This window comes from Castor canadensis, chromosome 7 (genome assembly GCF_047511655.1).
Source record: "Castor canadensis chromosome 7, mCasCan1.hap1v2, whole genome shotgun sequence".
Classification (NCBI taxonomy): Eukaryota; Metazoa; Chordata; class Mammalia; order Rodentia; family Castoridae; genus Castor; species Castor canadensis.
In genome coordinates this window covers 100,573,476-100,594,264 of record NC_133392.1, presented here as the reverse complement: position 1 = coordinate 100,594,264, position 20,789 = coordinate 100,573,476, and the positions used below count along the sequence as shown (strand labels likewise).

At 35.5% G+C, this 20,789-nt stretch overlaps 1 protein-coding gene across 2 annotated transcripts in view; it reads right to left on the bottom strand.

Moving 5' to 3' along the window:
• Erich3 (glutamate rich 3) overlaps positions 1–20,789 on the bottom strand; it is a 99,147-nt gene that overhangs the window by 31,470 nt on the left and 46,888 nt on the right. For both annotated transcript variants that reach the window (XM_074079754.1, XM_074079753.1), the window contains exons 8-10: positions 15,081–15,261; positions 7,598–7,784; positions 1,122–1,423 (exon numbers count right to left, since the gene is read on the bottom strand). In XM_074079754.1, the coding sequence (XP_073935855.1) occupies positions 1,122–1,423; positions 7,598–7,784; positions 15,081–15,261 (670 nt within the window). The remainder of the gene's footprint in view (positions 1–1,121; positions 1,424–7,597; positions 7,785–15,080; positions 15,262–20,789) is intronic.

Below are 20,789 nucleotides of genomic sequence, written 5' to 3'. Positions count from 1 at the left end.
CTGTTCCCCCATTGCTTTTTCTTTTAGAGAATTAATGAGGACCTCTATCACTTGAGCTTCTGTTTCCCAGCCTGCAAAATGGAAGAACTAATACCTACCACATCAAACGGTAAGAATAAATTGAGATAGTACCTAGTCCAGTGCTCAGTACTGGGCAATTTTATTATTACTGTTGCTACTACCTTAAGTTTTCTACGTACACGCATGTGTGCATGTCTATATGTATAAATATGCATGAATGTGTGTGTGGTGGCGGGAAGAGTATAATAAAGAGAGGACAGAGACAAAGAAAGAAAAAAAGCAGGTGGACAGGCAATAGGAAGGCAAGCCTACATCAACTACTTTTAGCTTTTAGTTGTAGAATTGTTTCCCACCAAGTAATCATATAGATTACACCTACCTAAAGCCAAAGCAATTCATCAATTTCATCCAAGCAAGTATAGTCAAAAACTAAACATATAGGTAAAATCACGTATTTCGTTAAAATGGTCTCTTCAGAAATCAGTAGGGCCACTGACTGGTTCACAGAGACAAACTTCCCTTTCTTCCTGCCTTGTCCCCACAAGTACCTTTAGCCCTGTGGGATTAGGTCTGCTCTCCTCTAAGGTAGATGACCAAGTACTCCATAATTTTGTATGGAATATGGAGGAGGAGGTGTATGGAGTATCAGAGGAGGACTGGGTATAGTGGAACATGCCTATAATACTGGCTCCTTGGGAGGTAAGAGATAAGAGGATTGCAATTTAAGGCCAACCCAGGTCAAAATGTTAGAGAGACCCTATCTAAAGAACAAGCTGGGCATTGTAGTTTGCACCAGTAGTTCCTAAGCAATTGGGAAGCAGTGATAGGAGGAGTATGGTCTGAGATCAGCCATGGGCAAAAGCAAGACCCTACCTGAAAAATAAGCTAAAGCAAAAAGGGCCAGAGGTATAGCTCAAGGGGTTGAGCATCTGCCTAGCAAGTTTAAGAAAGCAGCAAAGATTGCTCCCAAGAAACAGAGTTGCCAAGATCACAACTGAGTAACAACATTTAATGGATATTTTTGAAACTTTTGACAATAATAGTTTAAAGGCTTAAGTAAAACAATAGCAGCAACAAAAGAGCTCTATGCTATTGATTACCATATTTAAAAGTCTTTTCCTGGTTGTCTTCCCAAACATCCTGTTCTAGTTTTCCTTTCTGTTCAATTTCTTCCACTGCAGTTCTCACTTCTCTGATCCCTGGTTGTATTTCTTGAGCTGAAAAAATGTCTGAGACTGAGGTTTTCTTCCCTTCAATCTCACTTCTTTTTGATATCATGTTCTCTCTTTCCTTCCACCGTCTTTCCTCACCCCTCCTCTGTTCCTCTCTCTTCTCAGCGCTCTTTTCTTTCCTATATTTCGTTGAAGTTATTTTTTTGTCAAGACCCATTGCGATAATGCACCTATGAAAAACACCAACATAAAGTGTTTATTGACCCTTAAATGTAGCTCAGTGGAACCTCAGCGCTTTTTAAATCATGTACCTCTTATTCTAGTATGAAATGATATGAGAATTACTTTCATTACTACACACAAACGTTAATTAGAAATAAACTGTTTTCTTTTTATTGATACTAAAACCTTAATATGAGCATAACAAATTCTTAATAACAGCTTTATCCACAAAAAATAGAAAGGAGAGGAAAATAACTCATTAACCAAGAACTATAGTGTCAAATTAAAGTTGTGCCTTAAAGCATATTTTTGGCCTTACAACATTATATAGTCATTATATAGGTAACTGTATATAGATGTTAACATACTATGATGATAGAAAGATAGATAGATAGATAGATAGATAGATAGATAATAAATAGAACAATAGTCAAATCATTATGGTCCTTAAATAAGAATTATGTAAATAAAAGAACATTCAGGCTTATAAACATAGGAAAGCTGAGATAAAAAAAATAATCAAAAGAAAGACATCACTGCATCTTTGCTAATTCATTATTCTAACACATAGCAACAGTGAAAGACTTATATACAAGGTTGACTCTAAATAATGATTTATTTTTTAAGAAACATGTACAGTCAAATGCCTTTTAAGTAAATAACTCAGAATTCTGCACAATTATTTTAGTAGAACTGCAATCACTGCTTTTAGAAGAGCCTTTTGAAGCCTGTATTTCAGGTTTCTGATGATTTTGCTCCAATAAGCTTTTGTTTCTCAAAACTAGCAACAATTTGTAGAAGTCATAAAGTCATTTCAAGTCAGATCTGGTATACCACCCAAATGATCTAAATGTATTATAAAAGTAACATGAGTGCATTGTCTTATATAATTATTTTTTCCACCTCATGAGTTAACATCAAAGTAAGAATTCCAATAACAATAGCATATGCATTAATAAAAATCATGATTATGTTGATAGATTATTGAACACTCCCTCTGTGCCAAGCTCTTTGTTGGGTACTCTTTATACATTATTTTAAGGGATTCTTTATCATAACAGACCAATAAATTAATTTCCACCTCTGTACATGTGAGGAAACTGAGGTTTAAAGGGTCCCATGACCTGCTCAAGGTCACCCAGCAAGTTAGTGATGGAGCTGGATTTCATCCCAGTACTATTAAACTCCATCAATTCACACTGGACCACAACCATAGTGTTCTATTACAGGTGTAACCCCTAAAATGACTAGTGACACAGACAAATGTCACACTGCTGGGCATACCACCACCGAAAGTACTCAAACATGCTCACCAGAAACTAAAACACTCTAGAGAAGTTTCTACAAAGACCTAGAGATCATGACTTAAATAGGTGTGTCTGGCAGTCATCAATCTCCACCTTACTTCTTCTCATGAACTATGCATGGCCCTTCTCCCCATGCTACACAACTCTAGGGAATGGAATCATTTAAAGTAGGCATGTGGAAATGGATCAGAATATAGTCAAGGTTTATCAGTCCAGGAAAAACAGAACAATCTGCAAATTGCCTTCACCTGGGTCAAATGCAGTGGCAATTTCTTTTTTTTCCTTTTTTTATTATTAATTTATTCACATGTGTGTATATTGTTTGGGTCATTTCTCACCCTTGCCCCCACCCTCATCCTCTCCCCTCCTCTCCCCTCGCTTTCAGGCAGAACCTGTTCTGTGCTTTTCTCCAGTTCCATTGAGGAGTAGAAATAAGCAATAATAAGAAAGACATAGTGTTTTTGCTAGGTGAGATAAGGACAGCTATACAGAGAGATTCCTAGCATTGCTTTCATGTACAAATATGTTACAACCCAGGTTGATTCATCTCTAACTGATCGTTACACTGGTTCCTGATCCCCTTCTCATGTTGACCTCTGTTGCTTTAAGGTTTCTGTATTAATTCCTCTGCAGTGGGGGCATCAAATGCTTTTATGTTTGGGGTTTTCTACCTGTCCCCATACCTCCCGTATGTGTTCTCCCCTTGTCATGTGACCCAAGTCCAACAACATTGCTGTATTTGCAGTGGCAACTTCTTAAACTGAAAATTTCACTGAATTTCAGCTGTCTTTGGTCTTGGTGTAGCATAGGAATTGATCTTCATAAATTCTCCCAAAAAACAAACATGAGAACTATGTTACATCACTTAACATTTCAGTATCTTCCCATAAGATAAAGCAAACAGGATTTGTATTCAGTATAACTACTAGGCTGTGAAACATGAGCTAATCAGCATTTTCTTACCTCACCCATATTAAGCATGATTAATGTTTCTTGACTATAATGATGATGCACTTAGCACACAGCTCTCCTTGGAATAAAGGTGTCATGATCTTCACAGAATATGATTACTAGCATTGCCTTCTGTTCAAGATGCTCTTTCCTTATCAATGGCAACACCAAATCTATTGATTTGGACTCTGATATGCTGTTACTTTTAATTTATGTTGTGACTGTGTAAAGGCTTTCATGCCTCCCTACTGCATGCACAGACTTTTTATTGTCCATCTGCTGAAGGGAATTGGACAGACAAAGTGAGTAACAGCTGTGCTCCCCTCGTTGCTGACTACCTATTTGACTTTTGAGTATAATTTGAGGTGTTGATTCTGATTACTAAAGCTCAATGCAATCTCCCTTCTACTTGCCTAGGCAATTTATCTGATTTTTCACTCTAGCAATTGAAAATAACTGCTGTGCCTCTTCAAACCATTTGAGTGGTGAGTCCAGTTGTGGAACCTGAACATCTGGAAGTGACCACTGTTCAACTTTTATGGTTTTCTGAGGACCTTAATTAGGTAATTCCTGATCATTTTTAGAAACAGAACTCCCAAATGCTTTATTTTACCATGCCTCTCTTTTTTCTCATTGTAAAAGCTCCAGGGACCAGTACTTTTTAATGAATTAAAATCAATTTCATTTTGAACGATATGGAAGAATTAATATATTACTCCTCAAAATAACTAAAAGTATCATTATAGGAATGACCTATAATGATACTTTTATAATAAAACAAAGGTAATACTACATAGTAAGTGATACCAATCTCCTCAGGTATAGTTCTAAACTCTTGTAGGAGTTCTGCAATCGGTATCTCTGGGATAACCAGAGGTGTCTCAGGTGGGGCAGGAGCAAGGTAAGCGGGACTCTCTACTGATCCACCCAGTCCTACCCAATTTACATCAGTCTGACTCAACTTTTACCTGATCTGCAATGGGGAGACATAAAACAACACTTCTTCAAGCACTCACAGATTTCATTCAAAGAAATGTTTTGAAGTTAGCAACAAAACATAGTTGAAAATCATTCTTCTATAAGAACTGTACCTTTTAGCTGAGAGTAATATCCCTCATTCTTGAGTATCACAAACATATTTATATTATTTGAGAGGAGGGAAGAAAGAAGGTAGAGGGGACAAAATGAGGAAACCATAGAAAAAATTGTACAGAGAATAGAGGGTGTTGAAAAGTAGAGCAGATGTCATTGGTCAGATTTTGGTACTGATTATTAAACCTCCACAGAAAGTACACAGGGCTAAAAATTTATAGCTTCATTTTGTACAGCAACTCCCAAAGAATGAACTGTGTTTGCACATAGATGATCATAGATAAGCTCATTAGTTTTCCTGGGAGTTAAATAGAAATGTGTTAAATGACTTGTCCACAAATAAGGTGATAGCATATCTGACTTGGAGCTGGAAGGCAATTCAGGTGTGCATTAAGTACAGGTGGGCACTGCTCTGTTGCCCCAGGCCATTCATTTCCCACTCTCTGCATGATTTTGTTCACACCTCTTCTCTCCCCTCAAACCTCCAACCTTTCCTCCTTAACCTCAGTTGATAAAATTATTTCTTATTTTAGAAAATAGAAACAACCAGCAGAGAGTTTCTAGTCTTAGCACAGCCACCATCTTAACTCTTTCCTCCCACATGTTGGTATCTTTCCTCTCCTTACTATAGAAGAACATTCCTCTTTTTTAAAAAGGTTGAACCCTGGATTGCATCTTCTCTAGTTTACTTAAGCACTGAGCTCAATTTCCTCCTTATGTCATGCTTCGCCAATTCTTTTCTTCTCTACAGTGTCAATACTACCTATTAGCATAAAAACATAACATAATATCCCACCTTAAAACTTAAAAAGCTCAATTGAGACCTATATTCTCCATCTTGAATATCACTCAACTACCATTTTTAAAAACAAGGCTCTTTTTAAAAAGTTGTCTATAAAGTCTGCCCTTACTTCTCCAATTATTCTGTAAACACCCCAATCAAGTTTACATCCCTACCATTTTACTATGATTTACTTCTCTCAAGTTCACTAAACACCAACACATCACCAAATCAATGTTCAACTCCTATTCTTCATTTTACCTAAGCTATTCAAACATTTGAAGCTATGAAACATGCCCTCATTCTTCAAACATTTTGTTCATATCTAGGATATCATTCTTTATGGGTTCTCTTTCTAAATAATGGCTTTCCTTCTCAGGCTGGCTTCAGAAACACTTGCCCTTACCTCTGGAATAGAGCAACATAATGCTCATTGCTTAGATGTTTTCCTTGTCAGTGTTCAATTCTTAAGCAATCTCATTCTATTCTATGATTTTAAATGCCATCTATATACAAACCATTCTTAAACTTTTATCTCCAGTCTAGATCTCTCATTTGATCCCAGATTCACATATCCAACTGCCTACTCAACAGTGCTATTTGCATTATCTCACAGATTCTCAAACCTAATATTTCTAAAGCCCAAACCCTCAATTTCACCTCCCAAACTTGATTCTTACACAATCTCCTCATAAGTACTTGTTAACTGCACAACTTTCCAGTTGTGAAAGCCACGAACTTTTGAGAAATCGTTGACTCTGTTTTTTAAATCATGCCTTGGATCTATGTGTCAGTAAACCTTGTAAGCTCTACATTAAAAATACACATTGAACTCAATCACTTTGAATTCTTTTCCACTTTTATCTTGTTCCCCAGATCGGAGCAGTTTCTACTCTTCTCTCCACTCCCCTCATTAATTTTTCCTGAAGGAGTTACAATGAGGTCATGAAAAATCATTGCTCAAAACTTACCTGAGAAGTTTCCTATCCTTCTCAGGATAAAAGTCAAAATAATTGCAACAACCTTCGCATTTCTACATGGATTTCCCCTGTTGCCTCTCTGACTTCATCCCTCAGCATTGTTCCATTAAGCCATTCCCTCCCACCCTATTGATAATATCTTCTCCTACCTGAAAAGCTATTTGGAGGAAGAGACCATTTCTTTTTGGTTTCTGCTTAAAAGAACTCTTATCAGAGAGGTGTTTTCTGCTTATCTTGTATAAAATAACACCTCCTCAGACCCTTGACCCACCCCTTCACTCCTGACAACTCCTTTACCCTGTTTTGTGTTTATTGTACTTGTTACCATCTGACATATATTAACAGCTTTTTTGGTATGTTATTTGCCCTCTCCCTATTAGAATAAGCTGTGATGATGTATATTTTGATTGCATTAACACTTTGTATCTTCACTTGGCATTTAGTCAATACTCCATGAATACCTTCAGAAAAAATGAAAGAAAGCCTGCAGCCAAGACTCCTGTTTTCAGACTGAATGTCCAGCATGAAAGGTAATAAGCAATGGTCAAAACTGACCTCTTAGCTACATTTTGTTATGTCTGAGATTGAAACAAAGGCACTGAGAATGAAAACTAGGTTACCCTATAATGCAGCCAACACCTCTAACATGCATAAGCTGTAATATTCAACCACACAAAATAGGTGATAGGCACACACCACATGTTTAGGATTTAGCCCCAAACCAGTTACTAAGGGCAATGAAAAAAACCAAAAACAAAACAACAAAACTCTCCCCTCTTTCCTTTAGAAACATGATTTAAGGCAGTATGAGGAAAAGGAGAGAAGGTGAGATAGAGTTTGAACTGCTACCCATCAGCTTTTATCTCAATTATACACAGGACATTTGGAAATCTGACTTATAGCTTATAATTTGAAATACACTCGAAGTTGTAGCAAATAACCTTTACCTTAGATGTTTTAGGCTCTTATACTCTGATTTTTCCTAATAAATTGTGCAGAGAAATGCATTAGTAAAATATAGAGAAAACGTGGCAAAATTTGCCATCTACCAAAGAACATTTGTTTCCATACTTGTAGCAAGGAGATGATTTCTCCACACACACAAACCCGAAGTAGCCTCTTTTGCCTCCAAGTCTGGATCCGTTCCGATGCTTGTATTCACAACAGGAGCTTAACCTGTTCACCTGCATCCCATTCAAGAAAAAGGTGAGGCTGAAGGGAAACCCATGATGTCGTTTGGAAACAAACTGAAAGGTTTCTGAAATTATAAAAAATGAAATCAATTAGTGACAGCAGCTGATTTTGGACTAACATCTTCTAAACCACATTTTTCTATTAGAAAAATACAATATTATGCTGAAGATTATATTTTACTTGAGCACAATTTTAACCATAAAAACAGATTGTATTCCTTTTATATATAATATGTATTCCAAGTCTTTATAAAAGGCTGATTTGTAATAACTATCTAACATTATATTAGCACTTATTATGTTCAGGCACTATGCCTGATTATCTTAGGTATGTTATTCCTAAGCAATCACATAAGTTGGAAGTATTTCCACTGCTGGTTTCTCAATGAGAAAACTATGGCTTGGAGGAGATCAGTAATTTACCCAATGTCATACAGTAAGTAAGAGAGGTAGTAGTTGAGCACTAACATCACTCTAAATTCCATGCCTCTATCTTGGTATGCTATCTATTAATAAAGCACATAATGACAAAAGGCTACTGTGAGATCAGTATGCCTTTAAAAAAAAAAACTCTTTGAGTTGTGACAGAAAATATCATAATGCATATGTGAATGAGGCAGAATTATTCCATCTTCAAGTCATACTCAATTCTGTTTGGAATAAGATTCTCTTCCCACCCCAACACATACCCAAACATCCTACCAATCAAGTCAGAATCAATGCTTGCAACTGATAGTTTTTAATCATTTCAAGTCTTTATAATTTTCATTGACAGTCTTACTCAAGAGATCCCCTACAGAATGACTCAGAATTCCACTTCTTATAAACACTTCTACTTCTGCTTCTACCAATACTACATTTGTCAAGTGTCACCTGTGTACTATGCACACATTTCCTATTATTGCTGTTATTGCAATGTATTAAAATGTGTGTACACCAGAGGTTTTAAAACTTTAATGTGCGTCAGAATCACTTGGAAAGCTGAGCTTCACCCTAGAGTTTCCAATTCAGCAGGTCTGGGTAGGACTAAGAAAGAACTCTGAGAAAGATTTTAAATTTCTAAAGACTTTACAGGTGATGGTGATGCTACATATAGATAATTCTTAATCTAGATAATTGCTGAATGTTAATGAAATCCATAGGAGCTGAAGTTGGTCTTAGTCATCTTGGTTTCTCCAGGTCAGAGAACAATGGCAAAGGAGCCCCACTAAAATAATTAGTGATCGTTATTTTAGCTTATTTCCTTCACAGTTATCTAGAAATATTATGAGTATACAACATTGTGCCCCACCCCCAATTTTCTGTCTTAAAGAATTAAATCTACTAAAAGGTAATTTTGTCATTTACACCTTTGTATTTATGATATGAAATTAAACAATATAGGAAAAAAACACTGAAAAAGTTTTTCAGTGTCTGGGGAAATTAAGACATGATAAGTTAAAAGTTAACTTGTTTTAATGATAGACTCTGAGTAGTGGCTAGAAAACAAGGACTTTTTTGGAGGGAGTACTGGGGATTGAACCTATGGCTTCACATGCTAAGCAAGTGCTCTACTACCTGAGCTTCACCCCAGCCCTTTTGGGTATATTTTGTTGTGAAGCAGGGTCTTGCTAACTTTGCCCAGGCTAGCCTCAAACTTGCAATCCTCCTGCCTCTGCCTCCAGAGTAACTGGTATTACAGGTGTAAGCAACCATGCCTGACATTAAAAAGTAAGTTTGATCACTTTTCTTATAGAATCCTGGGTCCTATGTTTATATAATATAATCCATTCTGCTACAGCATGTTCCTCATATCTCCCTAAGTACCCCAGATCAAAAAGAAAGTACACTCAAGAAATTATGGAGCAAGGGCACAAGGAATCAACTTCTATATATGACTACCCTTCCATTCAATGCCATATAGCTAGACTGCATGCCCAGCTCCTATTTCATTTTGCTTTTCTGTTTGTTTTCAACCTTGTTGAACAAGATTTGAAACCCTCTGCCTTTACTCCTTTATTCTTTATTTTATAATTTTGAATTTTAAAATATGACATCTTTCAACCCTGACTTGGTGGTTTCTTCATGGAGTAGTAGGAAGAATATATTCCAGAAATTAGAAAGTTTTGGTCAATGTCCCACTTCCTCACTTATTAGTTATATGTACCTTGGTAAATCATTCAACTTTGGTTCACTTCAGAATTTTAATCTATCAAATGAGAATATCTGGGTCAGGGAAGTTCCAGTCCATCCATATAACAGAACAGTTTTAAAATAATAATTATATAATATACAATATTAGAAAGCACTCTATACTTGTAGACCATAGTAATTCATTATTCACTGACAGTGGGGACACTCTTTTAGTCACTAAAGGAAAACAAAAATACTAAAAAAAAAATAACAAATGATGTCTCTTATTATAACTAAAGAAGTTACAATTCAATAGGAAAGGGAAAATTAATGGACCAGAGTTCTAAAGCAAAATCACCAAGTCCTCTCCCCTTAAAAATTTCTCTCTAGGGCTGAGGATTTTCGTTCAGTGGCAGAGCACTTGCCTAGAATGTGTAGCATGAGACCCTGAGTACAATTCCCAGAATTGCCCAAAATAAATAAATAAAAGAAAGAAATACTCTCTGGAAATGAACCAAAGACTTAAAACAAAGTGAGTGAAACTTATTCGTGAAAAATTACTGAACTTTAGGCAAAAGCACTGAGAATCTGCAACATTCCTGACTGGGGCTACTCTCCTTCCCACACCTGCCACTGTTTCATCACTGTAGTTCTAATTGGGTAGGGCGGGACATAAATAACCAGCAGCTTCCCTGGCAGTGGGAGCTGACTTGATTTAGAGCAAAAGACAAAAACCCCTTGGCCTCTGGCATTACCAATAATAAGTAGCAATCTCAGAAGCAAGCTAACAGGGAGGGTCAAAAGAGGTTCCTTGAGACTGTAGTTCTAATTAGGAAAAGCAACAGGCCAGTGGACTAATCAGAAATTTAACAGGATGATAAGGCAATCAGGAAGTGACTGTGGCATTCAAAAGCTCTCTACATACCCCCAGCTGACTAGAAGCTCCATTGTTCAGAGTTGGGTGTCACCTAGTCATACATTCTAGCCTAAATGGAGCTTCACGTAGGCAAAAAATAAACAAGAGAGCCCAGTGGCAAACCAAAGTAGGAGCAGCCCAAACTTTGAATGGACTTCTGAAAGTACTGAAATTCAAGAACACTCAGAACCTCATAATGGGACCTTATTTGGAAATAGGGTCTTCATGGACACAATTGAGAAGGATCAAGATGAGATTATCTGGATTTAAGTTTGGCTCCCAGTCAACTGCCTGATGTCCTTACAGAAAGAAAAGAGAACACAGAGAGACACACAAAGAAGAATGCCATGTGAAGGCAAGAAACAGAAATTAGAGTTATGAATCTGAAAGCAAATGAATGTACAGGGCTATCAGATTTTGGAAAAGTCAAGAAGTATTCTCCTCTAGAGTTTTTCTGGGACTGTGGCCCTGACAATACCTTTCTATAGGATTTTTGGATTCCAAACTTATATCACTGCCTGTATACCAAGGTGATAGTCTCTAAATTTCATAGATTTCATCTAGATAAGTTGTTAAACAAATGAACAGCAACAACAACAAATCCCCTCTCAAGAAAACCCAGCAACAATAACCTTTAATCTGAGAAAGTGAGAATGTGTATATGTGTGCATATACATAAAACACATTAAGTTTTAAAAGTCTCAAACTGGAAACAATATAAGTGTCAATCAACTGAGGAATGGATAAATATATCCTATATCCACGTAGTGATATATATTCAACAACATAAGGAAAGTAACTATTGATATATAAAGATTTAGTTTTCCTTATCCTAAATGCTTGGAACAAGAAGTGTTTCAGATTTCAGAGGGTTTTTTTTTTTTTTTGGAGGGGGTTGGGAATATTGATATAGAGTTTAAAGTACTAAGCACCACTAATCCAAAAATCTGAAATCAGAAATGCTCTAAAATCTGAAAATTCTTGATGATAATATTGGTGTACTACAAATGCATGACTCTCAAAAATATTAAGTGAAAGAGACAAGACACAGAACACTACTCATTGTAAGACTGTATTTTAGTAAAATGCCCAGAAACTATGTTAAGAAAAGAAAATCATAGAGAAAGAAAGGGAATGCTGCACACACAGAAACTTTTTGGCGTGAGGGGGATGTTCTAAACCTGGTTTGTATCACTGCCTATAAAATATACAATTCCTAAAAATCATTGAATTACATACTTAGAATAGATGAATTTTCATATTAAATTTTACCTCAATAAATCTATTTTAAAACTAAAAATCAATATATGATAAACAAAGGAAAAAGAGTTAATATAAGTCAGAGTATAATGGCACACTTCAGTTTTGAGTGCAAACTAAGTGCTATTGGACCATTAGGATAAAATGGAATAGAAGTCAATTGAGAAAGCTGCAAAGCTTTAGTCTGAGTCTTCAAAGGAAAGGAAGACTTGAATTTAAAAAACAAAGAGAGAGCATTACATCCAAAACTGTGTTTGGGAGGAAGCAATGAGGAGTGCCCAAATGAGTTTAGCAAGATCAGGTTATGGAAATACAAGAAAATATGCACAAAGGATGAGGCTATGAGAGGGTCAGAAAAAAAAATGTACTCATTCAGTGAATCCATGAAGCCAAGGATTTTTTGGAGGTTTTTTGTATTATTTGAAAGGAAAGTGTGGCAAATAAAAATGCCTGTGAAGAAACTGTACTCTTTATAAGAAACAAAAATATTCAGGGACTTCATAGGTGTATATAATAAGTAATCCCATTGTGACTTGGAGTCTAAAATCTAACTACTTTGGGAATAAAAGATGTACTTGCCACATTCTTAAGTATTTATTGTTATTTTTAATAAAAAGCCAAGAACAATGAACAAATGCCACATTTTAATGAGTTTACTACTCCATTCCAGATTATTTTAAAGGATTTTTTTAAGAAACAGAAATCTTCTAAAAAACCTATTCACATGTCAGTGTATCATGCACAATTTGATTTATTAAAAGAGCAGATTCTTTTCAACGCAGCTAAATTGCTAAGATTGCTGAGGTTAGCCTGGCTCAAAAGACCAAAAATCGTATGTTCTCCCTCATATGTGGACATTAGATCAAGGGCAAACACAGCAAGGGGATTGGACTATGAGCACATGATAAAAGCGAGAGCACACAAGGGAGGGGTGAGGATAGGTAAGACACCTAAAAAACTAGCTAGCATTTGTTGCCCTTAATGCAGAGAAACTAAAGCAGATACCTTAAAGCAACTGAGGCCAATAGGAAAAGGGGACCAGGAACTAGAGAAAAGGTTAGATTAAAAAGAATTAACCTAGAAGGTAACACCCACGCACAGGAAATCAATGTGAGTCAATGCCCTGTATAGCTATCCTTATCTCAACCAGCAAAACCCCTTGTTCCTTCCTATTATTGCTTATACTCTCTCTACAACAAAATTAGAGATAAGGGCAAAATAGTTTCTGCTGGGTATTGAGGGGGGGAGCGGGAGGGGGTGGAGTGGGTGGTAAGGGAGGGGGTGGGGGCAGGGGGGAGAAATAAACCAAGCCTTGTATGCACATATGAATAATAAAAGAAAAATGAAAAAAAAAAAATTAAGCCAAAAAAAAAGATAACTCCAAGTCACCTAACTTTTCACTTTTGAACAATTACTTTTCTGAAAATTAAGAAGAAGTGAAAACAAAATTATTGCATGGACAGGATTCGGTTATTTAAGTCTCCATCCCATCCTATCATTTAAGACAAAAGTCCGAGGATCAGCATGTATACAAATAACACTGAGCCAAGCTTTGGTTTTGCACCCTTGCCATACAGTGTATTTCCAACCAGAAAATCATTCAGCTAATACCCATTCTTTTTCCATTTGTATCTACCACATTTTCACCAAATATTATTTATATATCTTATCAAATAAAGTATGATCTAGGTTGCAGTAAAACTTCATGTTAATTACAAATTTAGATTATAGTTACTTTTAGTAATTCCCCTAAATTTATAGATGAGAGTTATATTTTGAAAATAAAATGTATGTAACTATGCCACTTCAGGATACATACGAGCATATCTCTATACCACTGTCTGTGTTAAACTCATTAGGAATTTCATCCCCTCATATTAAGAAAATGTAGAAAACTCTAGTTCTGAAAACAGCTAACTGGAATTGAGCCAGCCCTACACCTAGTCAGGAGCCAGGCTCAGCTCTTGACTCTGCCCAGAGTTAGACAGTAACTTTGAGGAGCACTCCAACTCAGGATTCCTGTCATTTTCCTCATCTACAAAATGGAAGGGACAAACTCTGGAATACTATGGCAAGATGAGACAGAGTAAATTACATTTTCACCAAATACATAAAATGGGAAAGTAGTTTCTAGGATGATTGAGCATCATATTATGCTTCATTTTAACTTAAAACACTCAAGGATTTACTCTTGCTTGGGTTGAGAAGTTTAAAATATGTATTCCTAAATGTACAGTTGTATTTTTATTTTTAAGGGCTTGAATTTTTTTCATGAATAGTCACTCTTTTTAATTAACAAGATAAATCAGACAGGCCACTGAAGAAACTGTTAAGAAAGTAATACTAGTTTTATCAACTAAAAGAAATATTTACATTTGAGAAATCTTGACATGGACTTGGAAATTAAGAGAATAGTTGCTTAAGTTAAGACACAACAAATGTAATCCTATAACACACTTCCTTTTCATTACTACTCCAGTAAACTAAAGAAGAAAAACACTGTAGTACAATATGTGAAAACATATATTGGATATAAAAATTATCTTATGCTGACAAACATGGATTTATGATCAAATAGAAGCAGAAATGTACTAAAATGTTTTTTTAGCCAAAGTTTGCATCATGTTTTATTTAGGTGTGAGTCACCTTGGAGTTTATTGGATTTGCGATTTTATCAAAACATACCTCTAAAGAACAAATTGCCAATCTGTTATTTTTCTCTTAGAATAACATATGATATAATTCACTATGGCAAGCCAGATAGTTAACTTGTAGTTTGAGGGACAGCTTATTTGAACAACATTTTAATGATCATATATCTCTACCCCAAATTAATCTGTTACTGAGTTAAATCACTCTAAATTCCTTCTTCCGCAATCTGTAAGAGTAATTGCTGCTTCAGTTTCAATCATTGAACAGTAAATCTAGATATACTTTTAGGCAGCTGGCTTATAAGTCCCCGGATATGCATAATTCCATAAAGTGATAGAAGTCACTTTGATATTATATCAACAACAACTTATCTATAACATCGACCCCAAGCAATTAAAAAAAATTCACAATTTATGTGTACCTTTTTCAAGTAGTTTGCCTTTGTAGACACATAGGTTTTCCCCACCACAGTGCTGTTGATAAACTATTATTTCATCTCGGAAGTCTGTGTCTTCATAAGATAGGTGCACATTTTTCCCCAAATAGATCATTGTAATAGCTGCATTACTATGCAGTGATGTTTTATGAATCCTTCCTGAATCCTAGAATAAACAAAAAAGAGGCTCATTAACTAATTACCTTCTAATCAGAGTTCATTATTCTCAAATGACATTATAATGAGAATAGAAAAGGCTAATTTTACGTACTTACTAACAAAACCTTTATAAATTATCAGTTTACACAGTTCATAAAAAGTCAAGATCATTACAAATAAGTCCCACTGAACTACTGCATATACATTTTGGTTTCATATTTTGTAAATGATGGGGATTTGGACAAAGTTTGTCATTTTTCCATTTTAGGTCTGCATGTGTATTTTACATATAGCAAAAATGTCAGTAACACTAGGAGGAAATGACTTTGGGTTCTTTAGCTACTTCTCAAATAAAAATTCAAACAATTTAAATAAATGTGTGCCATCATTTTGTTCTAATCCAAATTGACATTGAATATGATTTAGCAATAGTTTTTGTAATTGACTGCTTTATCTTTACAAGTAAGCATTGACAGGCAGCACATCCTCCTCTGAGTTCTTTCTATCTATGAAGAGCACTTGCATGCTGAGTCCTTCTGTGGTCATGCTGAGGACGAGGGATTACATCTGTCATGGACCTGGGATTATCCAGTTTCATAAAAGGCAACAGTTCAATGAAAAACAATACTGTTCAAAGCAATATACCCAACAAGCTTTTTAAAATTACCTCATAAACCTATTTGATATTCTGTGGCATTGCTCAATTTAAATTATTTGTAAAAGAGGCAATAAATGTATATGCCAGATTTTAAAAGAAATGTCCTAGACACAGCCTCCTAATTTATATTCTGAAATGTTTTCACCTACCTGGAGAAGGAAGGAAAGGAAAAGGAAGACTAGAGTGGATACGAGGGTTGAGTAAGAGGCCTTAGTAAGAATATTGTAGGCCTCTAGAACTGTGTGAAGGCCGGGCTTTGCTTGTAATCTCCTTCACTTTTCTAAAAATAACTTTTTAAGTAAGTGAAATATGTAGAGAGACAAACTTTCAGTGGATGCAAGGCAGTTATTTTGGGCTTGAGTTCATCAAATTATGGTTACACGGAAAGCATTCATTTAAAAAAAAAACTAAGCTACAACAAAAATTTTCTGAAGGAACTACTAAAATATTTCCATCTCCACTCTCACCACCTCCATCTCAGATTTGTTTTTATTTAATTGTACTTCTTTGAAACAAAAGCCAGAGGAAAAAATCTGATGAAATGAAATTCTACAAACAATAATCTGAACTGTATAAACAGTGGGGGCAAGTCCAGGATTTAAAATTATTTGAGCAAATTGTCATGCCTGTGAAGAAACCGAGCTTTCAAACAGAAAGAGAATCAACAGAGATACTTTACAGACATCAAGAGTCCTGAAGGCAAAGTGGGAGCTGAATAAAGCCTTGCAGATTAGAAGCATCACCCAGAGTTACAGTGGAACGAAAAGGCAGGATGGCAGCCTGGCTCCTGCTTGCAAAATCATAACCTTGTGTCCTGCCTGGACAGTTGTGGGGCTGCGACGTGCACATGTGCAGCACACTACACCCTTGGCATGCTCCAAGCAACTCCAGCTCCCAGCTCATGCTACAATAATAAATGAACTGACTAAATAAACACATCTCTTTTTCTGTTAAGCAATACTTTCTGAAATGGCATGGATTTAGAGGTATCCCTCTAAGCTTCTGGGAGATAAGCACTCTGTAAATACAAGGTTATAGTGGGATTAGCGTGAGGGAAAGGCCAGCCTCTTACGTATTAAGTAAGAAACTGGGGGGAGAAAGTTTTTAAAATAACATAAATGACAATCATTCACCCTTTACATTTCTTATAGTTTTTGTGCTAAAGCATATTTATGATAGTAACATCTCTTTTCTCTCAAATCATCACTTCATTCTCATTTTTTAAAAAATTCCCCAATTATTTCCACCAAATAAACTTTTCTGAATCCTAACAGGAGGCCTGACAGCCCATGATTAAATACATGTGCTAAGAAACAAACCATTGTTGTTTTTTAACTGACTAAATCAACTCTATACTTACCATCTTCCAAGATTATAATGACCCAGACTGATGAAACTTTAACAAAATTTCATAGCTCTTTCTGCTGCCCTCAAGCAAGTATCAAAACTTTCCTATGAACATTCAGCTCGATTTCAAGGCTACATGGCCCTGCACAACCAAGCCTTCTTCCTTCACCAGTTGTTTATGACTTCCCTTCTACTTCTTTTCAGATTCTGGACACAAGTACAATGTGCTAAATATAGCCCATGGAGTGGTTCATCAGTCAGGCATTATATATTTGCAATAATTAGCACTTGATATACTCTGTTTTTACTGGGATATCTTTTATTCCTGCCCAGGCCTATCTAAGGGGTGCATTTGAGATTGAATAGTTGTCAAAGCACCAGTTCTTACTGGTAGTGTTAGACAACTTCTTTGCTTTCAGTTAATCAAATCCTGGTGAACATGGAATATTACAAGGTCTTACCCTCAAATGAAACAAAACAAAACACCCTGTCTTTTAAATGTGATGGCCTCCTGATCTATAGGTCTCACCGCTCATAAAATAAAACAAAGACTGGGGAAGTGGCTCAAGTGGTCAAGTGGTCAAGTGGTAGAGTGCTTGCCTAGCAAGAGCAAGGCTCTGAGTTCAATCCTTAGTACTTCAAAAAATAAATGAATAAACAAATGAATGCACAAACAAATAGCCAGGCAGAAGAATTTAGTGCTTTCATCAGGTAAAGGATGGCTAAAGAAGATTGTAAACAAGGGAGAAATGTGGTGGGAGTTACTCTACAAGGTCTAACAACAGCATAGAGAATCTAATAAACTGAGATAAATTTTACTTATTTTTTTCTCCTTCCTAACTTTCATCCTTTCATTCTGTCTGCCACCTTCCTACCTCACTGATCAAAGCCCATTTCAAATGCTCTTTTCTCTGAGGCATTCTCCAGTCTTACTCAGAACTAATATTTCCTTCCTTGATGTTCGCACTGTACCTTATTTTTATCACAATGATGGCATTCATCACAATGTATCAGGGTTAATTGCATGTATTTCCACCTCCCTGGCTAAATTGTAATATCCTAACAAGTATTTAATCTTGCTCATTTTGGTAACCTTAACACCTAGCGTAGTATTTGCCATAATCAACTGAGCTATTTGTTGATTTACAGGCAGGACATAAGTCTACAGATGATTGTGATAATCCCATTAAGAGTTAGTAAGCCCCTGAACTAGAGATGTAGCAGTTAGTTTTTGTCAGACACATAAGCCATTGTCAAGGTGGTATCTACAGCTCTCCTAAGACAGAAGCCATTTAGCCCATTTGGCTGTTAGGCATTTTGAAAGATGTCTTGTTTGAATGACATGTTCTGTAAATAAAAAATACTCCTTTAATTTCAAAGACACAGTATAAAAATGCATAATACTTTCTTAAAATATTTCATATTGATTACATGTTAAAATGATATGTTGGACATACTAATTTAATTAAATAAAATAGATGATTACAATTATTAATAGCTATTAGAAGATTTAAAATTTCATATGTGGTTTGCATAATATTTCCATTGAACAACTTCAGTCTAGAGTTCTTAGCAATTAACTGAATGCTTGATGCAGAGGGAAGAAGGAATTCTAGTTTTTAAGAGCAAATTATTAGAGAAAAGCTTGTGCTTGAAGAGAAATTAGGCAATTAAGTGGACAGGCTGGCTTAATTTGTAACTATGTTGAATTTGAGGGGGAGTAGGACCTAACAATCTGGAATTGACTCGATCTTGTTTGGAGGCTAGAAAGTGGAGGGGATTTTGATGGGATATGAGGAAAGTCCCAGATTAACATTCTCAGAGGACCTCTTTGCCCTATTTTTCACAACATATATTAGAAATAAAAATAAGCTTTGTTTTGCATTTTTAAAATTGATAAATATATCTACTAAGTAGATTCTTATTTGAAAAGCTTTAGTCTTACATTTATAAGAGCTACTTATGGAACTATCCACATTTTCAGTAGGCTGCTGCTGTGTAGAGCAGGTAATGAGGAAGGTCAAGCTCTCTCAATCCTGAGTGGAACACAGTAATCTGGAGGTAGGTGAAGTAAACATCAGTGTAAAACCTAGCTCTACCACAGATTCTACAAATGCTGTAAAGAGTTCTGAAGGTACTTGAGTAACATGGAACAAAGCAACAGAGCACAGAGGCAAATTACTTGACTGTATTTTTACCTCTTTCCTTCCTTTTAAGATCATCAGAAGGATAAGGATACTTTGCTTTATGGCATTCATAAAATGAAAGAGTGGCATCATGTATAAATAAGTCACAAGATCATCTCCCCTTCAATTAATCTTTTCTATATTTAAATAAAATAAACAGAGGTACTGATGTAAAAGTACCCAACTCTCTACATTGGCTTATTTTACTCTATTCCATGCCTCATGGATGTGGGGCCAGAGACAAAGCTAAAAGATGTATAGTAAATTGTTAAAACTATGTGGGATGATAGCTACATCTTGAAAAGAAAGACAGGTGTCAAGGTTGAAGATTATGATGATGGCTTGATTCAAGCGTGAAGACAAAGAAGAGTCAAAAGGAGTTAAATTAGAGATAAAAGGCAATAGCGAAGAACCCATGAAAGTAGAGTACCTAGTAGGCAAGAGAAAGAAGTTTCAAGGAAGAGAAAGTAGTAGCATAAATACTGCTCTCAAAGAAAAATCATGATGAATAGAAAAATGCAAATTGTGATGAAAGTCTAAATAGATCGCTAAATGAAATAAATGTAATAGGACTAAACTGATTACTGTAACAGAGATTCTCAGATTGAATTAAAGACAAAGCACCCACATGCTGAATTAACACACTGAAAAGTCTAAAGTTTAAATAAAATGCCAAAAGGGTGAAAGTCAAGGAAATATACATACATATTTCTTAATACATATTAGACAAAATAGGTGTTAAGACAAAAGGTAATAAGTGATAAAGGATTATTTGCAATGATATATAATCATTTCACCAGTAATATAAAATAATACTAAATCTGAAAGCATATAAAAAGGTATTCTAAACATTTACAAAACAGAACTTGTCATAATTATTAGGAGAAATTGACAATTTCACAATTACACAGAATGAATTATCATTTTCACTTAGGAACTGAGAACCCAAGAAGATACAGAAAATAATGATATAAAAATATGAATGAACCAATACCTGTATTTTAGACATTTATGATCCTAAAATTTGAAGAATTATATTCTTTCCCAAAACTGAGCATATATTAGCCCACAAAGCAAGTTGCCACAAATATCAAAGAATTAAAATGTCTCAGAACAAAAATAAGATGCTTTTAAAGTAACATTAAGTGAACACACAAGAACCTCTTAAAATTAAAATATGGCAGCAGAAGAAAAAATCTCAAGAGAATATGTGGAAGATAAAATTGAAGAACTCTTTCAGTAAGTAAGACAAAATGACAAAGAAGTAGAAAGCAAGAGAGAAAATATAAGAATATTAGAGCATTGGTCTAGTAGTGCTAACATTACCACAAAGGATATTCCAAA